Source organism: Gavia stellata, chromosome 3, assembly GCF_030936135.1.
Source record: "Gavia stellata isolate bGavSte3 chromosome 3, bGavSte3.hap2, whole genome shotgun sequence".
Classification (NCBI taxonomy): domain Eukaryota; kingdom Metazoa; phylum Chordata; class Aves; order Gaviiformes; family Gaviidae; genus Gavia; species Gavia stellata.
The window spans coordinates 60,625,386-60,640,683 of NC_082596.1; the positions used below are offsets into that span (position 1 = coordinate 60,625,386).

At 35.4% G+C, this 15,298-nt stretch overlaps 1 protein-coding gene across 1 annotated transcript in view; it reads right to left on the reverse strand.

Moving 5' to 3' along the window:
- Positions 1 to 1,625: 1,625 nt before the first annotated feature.
- The window catches only part of LOC132316762 (cadherin-19-like), a 45,165-nt gene continuing 31,492 nt past the window's right edge, over positions 1,626 to 15,298 (reverse strand). Inside the window, exons 9-11 of the mRNA XM_059815613.1 lie at positions 7,647 to 7,764; positions 5,872 to 6,123; positions 1,626 to 2,113 (exon numbers count right to left, since the gene is read on the reverse strand). Coding sequence (XP_059671596.1) covers positions 1,626 to 2,113; positions 5,872 to 6,123; positions 7,647 to 7,764 — 858 coding nt within the window. The remainder of the gene's footprint in view (positions 2,114 to 5,871; positions 6,124 to 7,646; positions 7,765 to 15,298) is intronic.

Here is a 15,298-nt window from a genome sequence, read left to right on the forward strand (position 1 = left end):
AGACCTCACATTGGAAATCTCTTCTGATTTTCAAACTCCTCCACATGTTTTATTTTTAGCTGACAGGAATTTAAACTCTGCACTGGCACCTTCCCACTAAGTATACACGCCTTGGTTTTCTTCAGGGAACAGCAATTGTAGCAAACGTTGCAGAGCTTGTATGTTACATTCCTTCTCTTGTTTGTCGGGTTTGTTTGTTTGTTTGTTTTCCTTGCATAAGCTTTGCATGGCTCTCCGTATTTTGGTAGCGCTTACCTAAAATCTTATTACAAAAAAAAAAGGGGAAAAAAAAAGAAACATGTTGCATAATTTTCTTTATCCTGATGCCAGCTTTTAGCTGTGGAAATGTATTAGTTGATTACATGGTGTAATTTCTGTAAAATAAGTACCTGATATAAGAGAGGTGAATAAAAACCAGGCAGGTTGCTTTTTCCAGACAGACCATTTTGAACATATTGATGACCCTCAGATCCAAAATTGCTGCTGGGTAGTGGTATAAGTAAGCGTAAAGAAATATTCTGACGCAGCTTTATATTCATTATGGAATGTTTGGAAAAAATACAGTGGGAAATTAATTTTAAAGTCTGACTTGAGTCTTGCAGAAGGATTCAGGATCATTTTCAGAAGTGGATTAACATTAAAGCATTTTATTATCTTATTATCTAATGTTATACATAAAGTTTTATAACCATCAGCTTAGCATTTTAAAGATTTTTAATATTGTTATAATAAAACTGACTACTGCAGATAATTTTATATTCCATAATAAAAAAATAAATCTGTACTGGTAAATCAGTCATCCTGTAAACTCTTAATAGAAGGAAAAATGCCTGTATTTGGATAGCATTTTGTTCTAAGTACAGTAATATATAATGTGGTCGATTGCAGTATTTATGCTGAATATTGATTCTAACTTGAACTGATTTCTTTTTTTCTATCTTATTTGCTACATTAAGTATTGGTTTATACATTTTCCAATAGCTCCATTAAATCTAAAATAGCAAATACTTGCTGATGTTGTAATAGGTCTTTATTTTTAGGAAATAGGACAGGAAAAGATATTTGTTTTAGTTTTATCATCCTAAGAACAATAAATAGATGATTCTGTGAGCGCTTTTGACAATTGTATCAGAATATCTATGGTCTAATTTTTCACACAAGTATATTTATATAATGAAGCATTATACAAATATGCATGTTTAACTTTGGTTAATTAATATATTCAACTACAACAGCAAAAGTCTGTCTTAACTTTGCAAATAGTTTAAAGCTTATGGATGACAGAATATTTACACTATCCATTTATTGCTTCTACTCTTCCTTTTGTACTTGCAGGACCCAAGGTTTTCAGTATCCAGAGGTGGGCCTATATATCCAAAGCAGTACAGTTTGCATTCAGGCACCTAAATAGCCATGAGATTTTCAAATGAGAGTCTCCATCCCCTCACCTCATGAAAAGCCTGGTGTGATTTTCCTAAAGATCTCTACATCCAAGACTTTCCAGGAAAAAAAGCTTGGGCTTTTATTTTTCGTGCTTAAATGTAAGATTATCTCCTTTTTAAAAATCCATAGTTGGTTTTGGTTGCTGAGATTTAGGAAAATAAAACGACAAACCAAAGAGTAACTTAATCGCCCACACTTCTATGGAAAGTGTACATGCCTGCAAGATGTTTAAAGTGAGGTCCCCAGTCTGTAAGGTAGTCATAACTCTGATCCGCATCTGACATGTTTGAACCTAAAGAGCTGAGGGATCCTGCCAAAGAGCTAGTCCCCTCAAATGCATAGGTCTGAAGCGAGTCATATGGAGGAGCACTAGGATCTGTATTCGCTTCTTCAAGCTTTTCTGAAATGAATTGCCTGAAGATTGCGCTGTCAGGGCCAACCTGCAAAGACTGTCTGTAGAGGCTGTGGATTTCGGTGGTGACCTTCCGAGGTTTGTGTGTTCGCACGACAGTGCGGGTCCTCAGTGCTGAAATATCAAAGGCTTCTGTGTCCCTCTCGCCACCTCCTTCATCGTCATACCTGACAATGTTCTCTCTGAATTCTTCCATTTTCTCCAAAAAGGGGGACTTCTTCCTCTGCTGCCTTATGGCTACAATTGCCGAAAAGAACACTGACCAAAAAAAAAAAAAAAAAAGAAAAGAAAAGAAAAAACAAGGGAAAAATAAACAGAACCAGAGACTTTGAATGTGCTTGGGAAGACTAAAAAAAATGGTAACGTTTCTTAATATCAATGCTATTGCGAAGTGAAGCTATATTAACAAATTTATAGAGCTGTAATTTTTATGGAGTTTATGGTTTTGAGATGAGCATAGTATGTGGTGGGAAAACGGCTACAAAGGGACTTATAAAACAGGTGAATGAAATGTAGCAGTTCTTTTGGTAGATGGAATTTTGAAACTGATGGAAACACAGGTTATGCTTTTTGAAACTGCCTTGGTTTATCACGTAATATATCAATTTCACATTCAGAATTTAAATTCTTAATCTCTCACTCTCTCTGCGATCAAAGCCTCAGGAAGATCAAATGAAAAATGAGACAAGGAGCAAGATATCCTCCTCAGTTGGTTAAATCATTCTGTTCCATAGGGTGTGGTTCAATTATTTCTGTTATGCTGGTTTGGAAATTTGAAGTCTATCACTAAATTTTGCGTGATGTTGTAGCAGTTCTTGTCTTGAATCAGAGCAGCTTGTTTCTCTCATATATGAAAGCTTTTTCAAATTTTATTTTAAAGCATGATTTTTTAATCCTACCTCATTTCATTTTTAGCTGAATGATCCCTTTCAAATAACCTATGACTTTCAAGAGATTAATGATTTCAGTTTTTAACTATATCTTACTGCAGTGCTATTTAATAAGTAAGTAGATTGTGGTCTGTAATTTTTTACTCGGGACGTAATATGATACAACTACCAACAATGGCAGGATTTTACCTCACTTAGGGATATGAGGGGCCTGAAGCAGTTCTTTGTTTCTACATATTTACTGTATACTATTTCATTTGATTGGGAGATACCAACACCAAACTTGAAAGCATTGGAAACAAGAATTTCTACAATGTTGTTATATATTTACAAAACCCAGATAATTTCAACTGTCTGAACCCTTTGAATGGTGAACCTTTCTAATGGTACACCTGATGATACAGGAAAATGGAAAAAAATGAAACTTTAGGTTTCAGATATGTAGCAACTGTATTATGTATATAACATTTTATTATTTAATTTTAAATAATCACAAAAATACATTTGAAGATTTAATGCATTTAAAATATGTCTGTCTGTAAAGAGTGTGGTAGATTAGTTTCTTTTTCTTTCTGATTAATATATTTATCTATGTCCGTGCTTTGAGTTTTGTGATATGCATAGGCCCAGTAGACACCAAGGGTTTATTTCATCTGGAGAGAGGACCTTGATGAATAATTCCACTGACGGCCTGGAAAATGCAGTGATATAGTTTACCTGATCCGCAGCCCCTGAAGTGCATAACACAATGGAAGTAGGGGAACTAGTGTATCCCTGGACTTTGCTATAGAGTCGAGAAATGACTAGTGTCTGGACAAGAGTACTCCCATCTAGGCATAATAATTATGAGGTACCCTTCCCTTGTTATCATTCTTGCCCTATTTATTCAATGTGTTCATAAGGATAAATAAAAACACATGTATTTTTTTGTAGGCCATTCTGTTTCTGCAGTTTCCTGTATATCACCTAATTTTGAGAGCCCAAAGCCATATGAAGGTGCTGACTCATAATTAACAGGTATGTGTGCTGCTTCTGGGCAACTCATTTAACTGTGGGACTAAATTATTAGGTTCCATTTGAGGAGAAATTTCAATGAGTTCTCACCAAGAGATTCAGTCAGGAGGTCAAAGGTACAACAGGAAATAATTAGAGACAGTTTCTATTCCTTATGCTAAGGAAAATAAGCCATAAACTTGTGTACAGAATGCAGAATGTGGGTGATTTTTGACTTGTTAAATTTCTTTTTTCACTGGTATAAAGCCATTAGCTTTATTGGACTTGTCTTTCTTGTCTTCTGTTGCTACTGTGACAGATCAAAATACAGCATCAGAATAGAGCTGCAAGCCTTTATTTTCAAGCCTCAGCTTTCTTGTAGTTAATGATTATATGCTTAGTGTTGGATGCTGTTATTTATAGACTGGTAGAGGCCATATTGTATAACAAGGGTAGAAAAAAATAATGTTCTTTACCTAGACATCCTTCATAGGCAAAAAAAAAGGGTTTACTTGAAATTGTTTTGTATTTCTTTCGGTGGTATAGGAATTTAAAAATATTATTATTGTATTTACTCTCTTTAACAAATACATCGAGAGAATAATTTTCGGTGAAAGTTTTTGTTTCTTAAGGCAATGTAATTTCTGTTATTATTACTTCTCTCTTTCTGGACATTGTAGTTGTGTACCTAGATATTATGCTGCAGTTTTCTTGTTTTGATTCTGATTATATTTTTCCTTATTTTTTTTAGAATTTTTTTGAAAAACAATTTATGCTAGGTTTGTACAATTTATAATGATGATTTGATATCACATTAATTAGTGAAATGTTGATACTACCTTCCTTTTCTTACTTTGGAGTTGTTTGTAGTTTCACTAGTGGAAAAATGGTTTTACTAACATAAGCCCTCAACTGTTTTGTGATATTTTTAGATATGATGTTTTATGTAATATACTGCTATATGGCATAATATAGTTATGCCACATTATTACACAGGCAACAGGGATTTGGAAGTCTTTCCCTGTTGCTTTGTTGGCATCAGCTTGAATTTGGTCTTGAGGCCCCTGACCACAGTCAGTGACCAAGCTCTAAGGTCAGTCATTTTGCCTTGGAAAACAAACCTACCAGGCTCTATCACTTCTCTTTCTTTCCTGGCCTCAGAAGCTACCATACCTTAACCTCACTAACTCAGACAGGTACAGAGTTTCAGGATGGATGTTTAGGCTTTGGGGAATGATTAGTATAGTGTGCCTGCTGCTATAATGTGTCAGTGTCATCAAATCACTCATGGAACCCTGTAGGAGTATCCTTTTGCTGAAAAAAAGGAAATGCGTTTTAGCAACGATAGCTGCATTCTTTACCAGGTGAAGAAGTTGTTTCCCTGAGTGCTGTCATGCCACTATGTCTTGCAGCAGCTGTAGCCCCATGCAGTGCAAGAACAGCCAGCCTTGGGGGATTGGTCTGGTTTTGAACACCATGTGCCAGCTATGCATGTCCCTTTGCAGAGGTACAAGAACAACTCCTGTGCATTTAAAACACTCTCAAGCCCATTTTTAACATCCCCAAGCTCCCAAACGTAATGGATGCTAATTTTGTGTCCCATGAGAGGAAAAAGGAGATGACCAACATTTGGAGAAAATGCTGTCTGGAGATGCAACTTTATTAATTGACAAAGAAACTTCCTGTTTGTTTCTGGAGCTGCTTTCTAAGTGTATCAGATTCTCTTTTTCTTTTATTATTTTGTATTGATCTTAGCTCTACATTTGGTGTACCTAAGGCAGAATTAGTAGGGTACTGCTCCTTCTGATATGTTCTTATACTAGCCAATTTCCTTGCGTAATGCTGTCTTCAGCTTTACGTGGGCTCAATACAGACTTAGGACCAATAGGGACAAGTAGGACCATGACTCAACTAAAGCCAACTTTTAGTACATTGTGTTAGAATTCAAATTTTACTGAAAACTGGGGGTGAGGAATTATAGTTAAGAAAACAGAAAAGAAATGAAACATTTGCCTTACTGCATTTTTTCTCAATAGCACAGTACTTCCAGGCTTCCAGTCAAGGGAACGTCTTTGTCGCTTCATCAAGCCTACTGTAAATGGAAACAAAGTAATTTCTCTTACGCATGCTTACCTAGGAGTATTAGTATGCAAGCCAAAACGGCAACTAAAGCTTCTGTGCTGAGACCCATGGCATACATGAAAGCTCCATATCGACAGTAGAAGGTGTTAACTTCAGTGTCACAGTCACAGACAGTAATAGTAAGAGTATTTGTGCTCGACAGCGGTGGGGTTCCATTATCCAGAATTAAGATTGGCAAGTAGAAAGAAAACTGCTCTTGCCTCCTGAAGCCACTTTTTGCTGTGAAAATTCCAGCAGTGTTATCTAGAAGAGAAATTATTATGCATGATAAGCACTTATCACTTTATAGCAACAACAATAAAACTCCAGTGAGATTTGACCTATTTAAAAAGAGTAATACTGTGCAAAGCTACATATTACCAGAATTAAAAAAAATAAAACCAGGCACTGACATGTGGTAGGTTTTTTGTGTCAACTGTGAATAATTACATTTATTTTTGACATATGCATTCCAGGGGCAATAATAACATTTGGCCTAGGAGCTCTGTTTTTAATGTTCAGAACTAAAAAAAATCCCACCATGTTCAGTACCTGACACCTGCTCAGACTAAGTTGTTCTTAAAATGGTTCCATGTAACCAGCTGCTACCAATCCAGCAGTTCACAGATGAAATATAGACAGTTTACCAATCAAAAGGCTTTTGCCTTGGACTATCCCAATTCACCCAGCCATTTCTATGAAATGCAGCAGAAAGGGAGAGACTGAGGGCTGACCCTGCCATGTTATAAAAAGTGGGTTGTTTTTTTTCCCCATCAATAGCCACCAAAAGGAACTGGATGTATTGCCTTGTGCGTGGCTCTGCTTGGACTTTATGCAGAATGAGCAAAGGTGAGAAAGGCTCGAGGGTTTTACACAGTTTGACCTTAATGTAACAAGTTATCTCTTTCTGTCACTGAGTGAGAGGTTAATGAAGCTGGGAACTGAAACACATATTAATACATTAACTTTAACTTTGGAGATATTGAGAGAAGTAGTTTGCTGTTTAACATAGCCTGAACTTTCCAAAACTTGTTTCCATTGATTTATTCACGTAGCCAGAACATTCAAATAATTAGCAAAGTCAGTAAGAGCAATGTGTACTTTAGCTGAGTCTGAAGAAGCTCTTTGTAGTATCAGCAGAGGTCTGACTCTAAGCAGTCATCCTCCCGGATATTGCACTTATGTTTTCACCTCAGACTGGTTTTGCTTGATATCCTCTATACCCCTTTGTAAGAGTCTCAATCAATACCAGTTCTGAATAACATTAAAATACATATAGAAGACATTTTATGATTTCAGCATTTATCAGCGTATACAGTTTAAAATATGTTAGGAAATAAGATTATATTCATATTTATCAGTGTTTATAATTTTGGTGTTGCTGAAATGATGAAATAACAGACTTGTATTAACATCAATCTTCTCTTTCTGATGATCTTGTTTCTTAGACAAATAGATAATTTTAACAAGAAAGTTGGTATTTCCCACCATATCCTACATTAAGAAAATATATTTTAAGGAATACCAGTGTATTTTTCATCTCAGCATTTTTTGCTTCCTTGAAATAAAACTGTCTTTTGCTGTTTATGTTACTTGGCTGAAAAAGGAAAATAAACTCTTTAGTATTAGTGAATTATTATTTTGAAATATACCTCATGACATGTTCATCTCCTATAACAACAATTTTGATTTAAGTCCAAATTTTTATAAAGTTGGTGATGTGAGGACCACTAGAAGCATGCATCTTTTATTAGGAAGGTCTTAAAGAGATACATAAATGACACCACCTTGATTATCTTTGATAGTAAAATGTGAGTTGTTTGTGGCCTCCTGAGCCATTGAGAAGTGAAAATGGTGACCTTCTGCTGAATCATCTTGATCCACTGCACTGATGCTTTGAATTAGCTGGAAACACAGATAAACAGAATTGTTTAAGAATAAAAGTATTTACTTGTCCTTTAAAATAATAAGAGGACATATCAAGTATGTTACCCTGTTGATGCTAGAGATGCGATCTGTGAATAAGTATTGAGTGCATGTTATGCAGTCACAAATATACACCTCCCATACTCAAACAGTCTCATCGAGACTCCTATTCTGCAAACACTCCGCTTTGATTTTTCATCTGAGAGTGGCAGGCATTAAAATCTTGAGAAAATGTAAAAGATTTTCTGGATCAAAAGGCAAGGGGTAAATTAAGTTTCCATAGATGAAAAAAAGTAATCATTTATATAGTGTGTTTTGTCCTTTTTTTTTCAAGGGGAAAACTATAACATTCTACATTTGAATAAATCCCTCTATACAAACCCCATTTCCTTCCAGCCCGCAAACACACTGACATCATTCAACTGATATATTGTAGCTCCAGTAAGTGAGAGATGATGACAAGTTATGTGCTGAATTGTTGATTCTGTATATTATAACAGATTGATTATGGAACTTCTTAGCTGCTTTTTCTCAAGAAAGCGAAATAGCTTTCATTTACAAATAAGGCAAACCAGATAGTCATTGCAAGACAAAATAAAAAATAACAGTTATCATTCAAAAGAATATCTTTCATCTCTGTAAATAAACAACCACTCTACAGTTAACATAATAAGCAATATTTCTGCTTAAAAAGAGCTTAGATTTGTTACTTTTATCAGTAAATATTTAATGACCTGGGCATCAGCATATATTAGTAAATGAGTATCCTTGCCGACCAGGAGAAAAGCAAACTGATGCAATCCCACCAACTTTCAGAAAAGTGTCTGATTTGAACTTGGTCTCTATTTTATCAGTCATCTCATGCCTTGTAGATATTTGTACCCAAAAGACTTGAAGCCTCAACTTTCCCCAAACCAGAAAGCATCTGAATGTAACAAGCGGTGCTTTAAAAGCAAAGCAGTAAGTCAATGGAAGTGACTACAGCCTTCCACCTGTGCCTTTGAAAACTTTTTCCCGATTAAACCATTTTTCAGTCAAAGATCTAAGACTTCAGCACGCATTCTTTTTCTTTTCAAACAAGCTAAGTTTGATGAAATCATCACAGCAGAGTGCGAAATGTGGCTCATACCCCAGAAGCTTTGTATTCTTAGCACTCTGCCCTTTTTACATATGAAATTTATTTCAAATCTCTATTTTCACTCTATGGAAAAATGAGGACCCTTGAGATTTTTTTGTTGCCACTAATGAGAGGAGTGATTGTTCAGTGATATACCTGGTGACAGTATCAAAGGATGAAGCTTCCTGAGGAAATTTTTTCCCTTTCCTCAGAGAAACCAAAATAACTAAGGTGATGCAGATACAAGTATAGACATGCAGGTTAAGAAATCACTGAAGAGCAGTAACTGTTCCTTAATATTACCTCATAATAAATCATAGACTTCATTTTTATAAGGGAGTATAGTTCTCAGAATATGTTGAATATGAACAGCAATAGAGAACAAAACTATATATCTAGTCTAAAAGACGAACAATGGCACATTTTCATGATAATATTCTGCCATATACCTGAAAAAAATGAAAAAAGACTTTGCTGACCTTTGCTGATGATTTGTTAGTAAAATCTCCATAGCTGCAGCTGAGAAAAAGCTTTGTATGGATTTATGTCTCTCCGTACAATTCAGGGTCTATTAAGCTAGACTGAAAATGCAGAGTAATATAGTAACCAACAAAGACAGCTTAGCCAAATCTTATTTTTTTATTTTTTTTTATTTTTTAGCTTAGTTACTTGGCAGAAAAGAATTACCTACCTACCTACCAAAAAAATAAACAAACATTAATTATAGATGTGATTTTTATACTTCCAGTTTTCATTCTGAGTAATAGTTATTTAACCAGGTATTAGCAATGTCTTTTGAAAGTGTATTTGTAGGAGTCTGTCATGTTTGAAAATCATAAAATTATTGCAGTTGCAAATTAGATACTGTTTGGCAATTTCATTATTAACTTCCGTTACTTTATATACAGAATGTATTTGCACATATAAATTTTATCTATACCTGATCCTATGAGTATAATTCTGAGTAGTATGTGTCTAGCTGAAAAAAAACCCACCTTCCCTTGTTTTGATCCGTACTGTGCTCTTCTGCACAAACCTAAGACTCTTATGGCTGTTCTAGGCATATTCACATGCCTTTAAGGATTCGCCCTAGAAGCAGGGAAATATTTGGAACAGAAGTACAGGGCAAACCCTTATTGTTTATTTCCTACTGTATCACTTCCACTAAGATTCAGCAAAACCCAGATGAGTCTATAAAATATTCAGAGAGCAATAGGCAGCTCTGTTTTTGCTGACTCTAAAGGAAAAATCACCCAGAGAGAAGGAAACAGTTTCTTTTTTTTCTGGTTTCCTAGGCTTTTGTACATCTAACCTAGGAGATTCTAGCCTTTCACCAGGGAAACTGGCATCACAGACTGAAAAACTGCACTTACTGTTTGTGAGTCAAGGTGTAAAAAACCCCTACATTTTAGTGCATAAACAAAGAAAATAGAGTGAATGATGTGTTGCTTCTGCAAGGTTATAACAGTTGTTGTATTGACTAGGCTAAAATTTAATTGCTGAAAAAAATTTTATTTCAAGTCTCATTAATCTAGAAGCTTTAATAATACAGCAGTCCATTTGAAAATTGCCTGTCTTTAAAACTGAAATTCATTCACTTGATTTTTCTTGAAAAACTGATTTAAGTTCATGATGGGTAGGCCTCATTTACTGTTTCTTTGCAAACAGACTAAGATCACTGCTGGGAACAGCAGGGGCTCCTTTGATCAGTCACAAAAAGATGTGGCTTGCTATACTCAACTTCCCCATGCATCTGATTAGTGGGCACTTTCAACTAATAAATATCATCAGTGGGGGAGTCTAAGATATTGGTAACAGGTCTGATCTCTCATTGATTAATTATTTGGTATAGAAGGGAATTTCTGTAAACCGTTCTGGACTGAATGTCTAGCTGAGTGTTGTTTGTCTTGCAAATAACAAGTTATGGAGTATGGGGTAGTTGACTGCCTGGTAGTCTTGATGAAAATTCATTGCAAATTTATTTCCTCAACCCCAAGTAGTCTCACCGAATTGGAATTATGGAGATGTCCAGAAGGAAGAAGAAAGCTTCTCTATTACAGTCCTTTCTCTAAGGGATCCCCTCATTGCTTTTTTTCTTTTTAACTTTCTATCTTCTTATCACTACTTCTTAGATGCTTTTTGTAAATGATGAAGAGAACATAACAAGGTGAAATAATAAGCATTGTCTTACTAACCCATCACTTTCACTTCTCTGCTATCAAAAATCGTTTTATATAATGATTTGTTACAAAGGATCTGTTTTAACAAACTGCTCATTTTTAACAGTAATCATATGCCCCTATAATTTGGTTTAAGTTTTCCCCTCTTTCCTTCTGCCAACATTTCATTATGTAGAGAAGTAATATCAAATGACTACTCTTCACTTTCACTGAAACTGATGATTATTTTATTATATACTAAGTACTGAGTAAATAAATTTGTTTTTTTTCTTATATCTAACTCAAAGTGCTCTGCCTACATAGTCACTTCTTTGAATCTAATAAAAATTACTGAGTAAGATGCAACATCAAAATCATTTCGTACGTGGTCCCTGTATTACAGGAACTCAGAATTTCCAGAATAAATTTACATTAGAGAAGACAGCATTAATTTAGAATGTAGATCTATCCAGTGCAACTTGTCTTCAGCTGAAATCTGTTTCCTGCATGATGTGAAGAAAGACCAATATCCACAAAAAGGACTGAAATTACCATGCATAAAAATAGATACATTCTGGATGGTCAGCTTGCTTACATATGATGTAAGACATTTGGTATAGCTTACTTCAGACTTTCAAGCTTCAGTTTGAGGCTGAGTTAATTTATTAATGCCTTGGAAATTAAACTTTCTGGGTCAAATACATTCTTGCTGGGATGTCTCTAGTGTTACCTTTGGGACAGATTTGGTCCATTATGTGTCCTGATTATTTTTATAGAAAATTGCTTCTAGAATTCAACAGTTTGTAGTTACTGTACACACACATAAAGGCTATTGTGGAATTTGGATAATGAGGGGGGATTCCTGTGCACCAAGAACCGTTAAGACTGCCCTTGCTATCTCTTGTGCGACCCAGGGGAATAGAGACTCACCTGACTAACACAGGGTGCAGATAAGGAGGGGGCCCTGTGGAGGCAGGACAGCCCTGCTTGTGGTCAGCAAAGACAGTAAAATAACAGGAATCTGAGGGGTCCTTTGTTTCTTCGAAAGGCTTCGTGTCTGATAACTGACCTTTGCCTCATTACCTGTGAAGTGCATATTACAACTCACACCCCTGCATATGCTAATGAAGATTATAGAGATCATGCTAAACATATATGACTATAGCATTCATCTCTCTACCCAAATCATGCTACACGTCACATATGGGGGGGGAACCTCATAGTTGTGGGGATAAAAGACAGAGAAAATGATTGTTAAGGTGGGAGAGAAGAACCTCGATACCTGACGGACCAGTCAATGGGCTGCGTTCTCCTCCTCCACCCCAGGCAGGGACGCCTCTCTGGGTAAGCGCTGCGCCTCTCACCCTCTGGGTGAAAGTTATCCCCGGGTTCTTGTATTACTATCAAGTTTGCTAGCAGTATTAACTTTAATTAGTAGCATTATTGTAGTTAGTGAATTTATCAACGGCAATCTTGAATCTGTTTCTGTCACTCTCAATAAAATAACTAATTTCGATTTTTGTGCATCTGCTCAGCGCAAGTCCTTTTGCTGGGGCTGATAAACGAATCAGTGAAAGTCCTGGGACTCTGACAGACAAATTTTGAAACTGCATTCCTTTTAACGTGACAGGTATATATAAAGAACTAATACCACATTGTGGTCATCATTTACCATGTCTACATATCAAAAAATCCCATGAAAAGGGAATCCTGGTTTTGGATATCTTATTGTTCTATTTGATCTAATGCTAACTATAGCTGTATTAGAAGTCTATTTTGCACAGCAACTTTCATGTTTGAGTTATTTTGAAAATAATGTATTTAATATTGGTGGTGCAGTGAAAGTGGTTTATCAATGTGCAAAATGAAACTTTAGTTGTGGTTAGTATACAGCTAACTTGGATTATAGGACAGTACAGAACTATAACATGAAATGGATAGTGAAAAATCCATTCAAAATGTCTAATAAACATGATGAATGGATTTAGAATGATGCCAAAAAACACCTATCTATCTTCTTTACTGCCATTTTTATTGTCAAATTTCAAATTATAGCCCCACAGACCGAAATGCAATCCTTTTGTTTGAAAGTCTTTCAGAGGCTAAGCTAAACATGTCTGTAACTCTCACAAAACCACCATACAGGGACATAAAGGTCAACACTCATTGAATAAAAGCAGACAAAGGATTTTTTATAATCTTTCAGAAAATCCAAAACTTCAAAACAAGCATTCTTCTCTAGATTGAAGCTACTGTTAACTGCCTCTGAGTTTGGATAATTAGGACAACAATTAGTTTTATTCATGATGTGTTTCACATTCTTTATCACAGCCTAGTATAAGGCTATATAAAAATAATTTACTTGCCACACGACTCTACGTTGCTTTTATTGTAAACCAGGCAGACGTCAAGAAAAAGTAATCCAAATAAGAAAATTTATTTTTGACAGTATCTTTCCCTCTGCAGTGCTTTTCCTTCCTTTCCCCTAAACACTATAAGCTGGGGGATGCAAATATATTTCAGAGTACCCCATGAAAGCATGCACAACTCAGCTGGGATCAGGGAAGCAAGTGAATTCCAGAGGTGCAGAACATCTCTGAGAATATGTCTCAGCATATCTTTTCCAGATAGATAGATATAGCTACTTTAGAAATTGAAACGTGATAGAATATCTATACAAGCTTTGATCTCAACTCAACATGTGAGCAGATTCCTGAGCTGTTTGGAATTGATTGCAGAAATATGGCTAAGATAAAAAGGTATGTAATGTCCTGATTAAGTCCTTGAACTGCTTAAACTGATTCTTCTGAAACATAGATTGTGTTATTCAGTGAACAACCAGGGCATCTATAAAATAATTTTTGAACCTTTTGGCTTCTTGCTGATGAAAATAAAGAACCTTTTTTTCTGTGAGTAAAAGTAAAAAAAAATAGTAATAGTACTGAAGGAGATACATCAGCTATCAATTCTGTTTCAAATCATAAACATTTAATAAAATAGCATAAACTTTGACTGTGATAATTATGCACTTTAGTAGCAATTTTCTGTTGTTCCTCTAAGATCATTTGTTAATGAGATGATCATTTAACTTTACTGTCATGGTCTCCAAAGGCTAAACTAAAGATGTCTATGATTCCCAAAAATCTAGAGCAAAGAAAAAAGAAAAAAAAAAAAAAAGAAAAAATAAAATCTAGACTAACATTTTGCCTGTCTGTAAAATGGGAAAATATCCTGCTCATTCCTCATTCAGGTATTATAATGTTAAACAGGAATAATTCTGTATCTTATGCTCAAAGAGTGTATTATTACTGTTACTACTACTATTCTTTACAGTGCCATTTTCTCCAGTGATTCTCAAAATACTTTTTTTATATATATATACACACTTAATTTATTGTTGAAAAGTAGCCATTAATGGGCTAGCATATGGATGTTATTTATTGGTAAGCAACTATGAAATAATAAAACCTTGGGAAATAAATCACCTTGTTTTTTATACCGTAGGCAAGTCCAAAACATGGCTTACAAATATCCTTTTTATAAGCTTCCATATTTAATTCAATATGACTTGAAGACAAGAAACATGAAGTGGCATTTCCTTTAATGCCTGTACTTTGATCAGTCAATGAGTTACCCAAAGACCAAAAGAAATGGCTTGCTCCAAGTACCTCTGAATCAGAGGTAGCCTTCACAGAGTGGAAAATTACCAAATGCAGAACAAACCAACTGCTGATAGAGAAATATATAAATGGATGGAAAAAGCTATAAGGCTAAAAAGCTTTGTTTAGCTGCAGAATAATCAAGGTCAAATTAAACCAAGCTGCTGTAAAAAGAAAGGCTCTGTGATGCAGAAATCAAAACATAGCAAAACATTTGAATGGAACGGTCACAGATATCCCAAAGGTCTCTATCATACATCCAAAGAATGCTTTAAGGTGGTGAAAAAATGTATAGATTTTTCTGCATATAGCTTTTTGTTGTTGCTTTTTTGTTGCTCATTTAGTACCTTTTTTTTTTTTTAACTTTGAATATCCTGGTTTTCTTTTTGCAGTTTTCTTTTAGACACTGTGTGGAGCCTCGCGGCACACTTATTGGAGTTTGAGGCTTAGGCTGTAGAACTAGATCACTTAAAAAAAAAGTAAAGCTGTAGAGGAAAGCGGGTGGAGGAAAATGGAGAGTCAGCAGTGTACCTGGGGGGTTAGGGCAGCTGACTGATGTGACCCCATTCGCCTGGGAA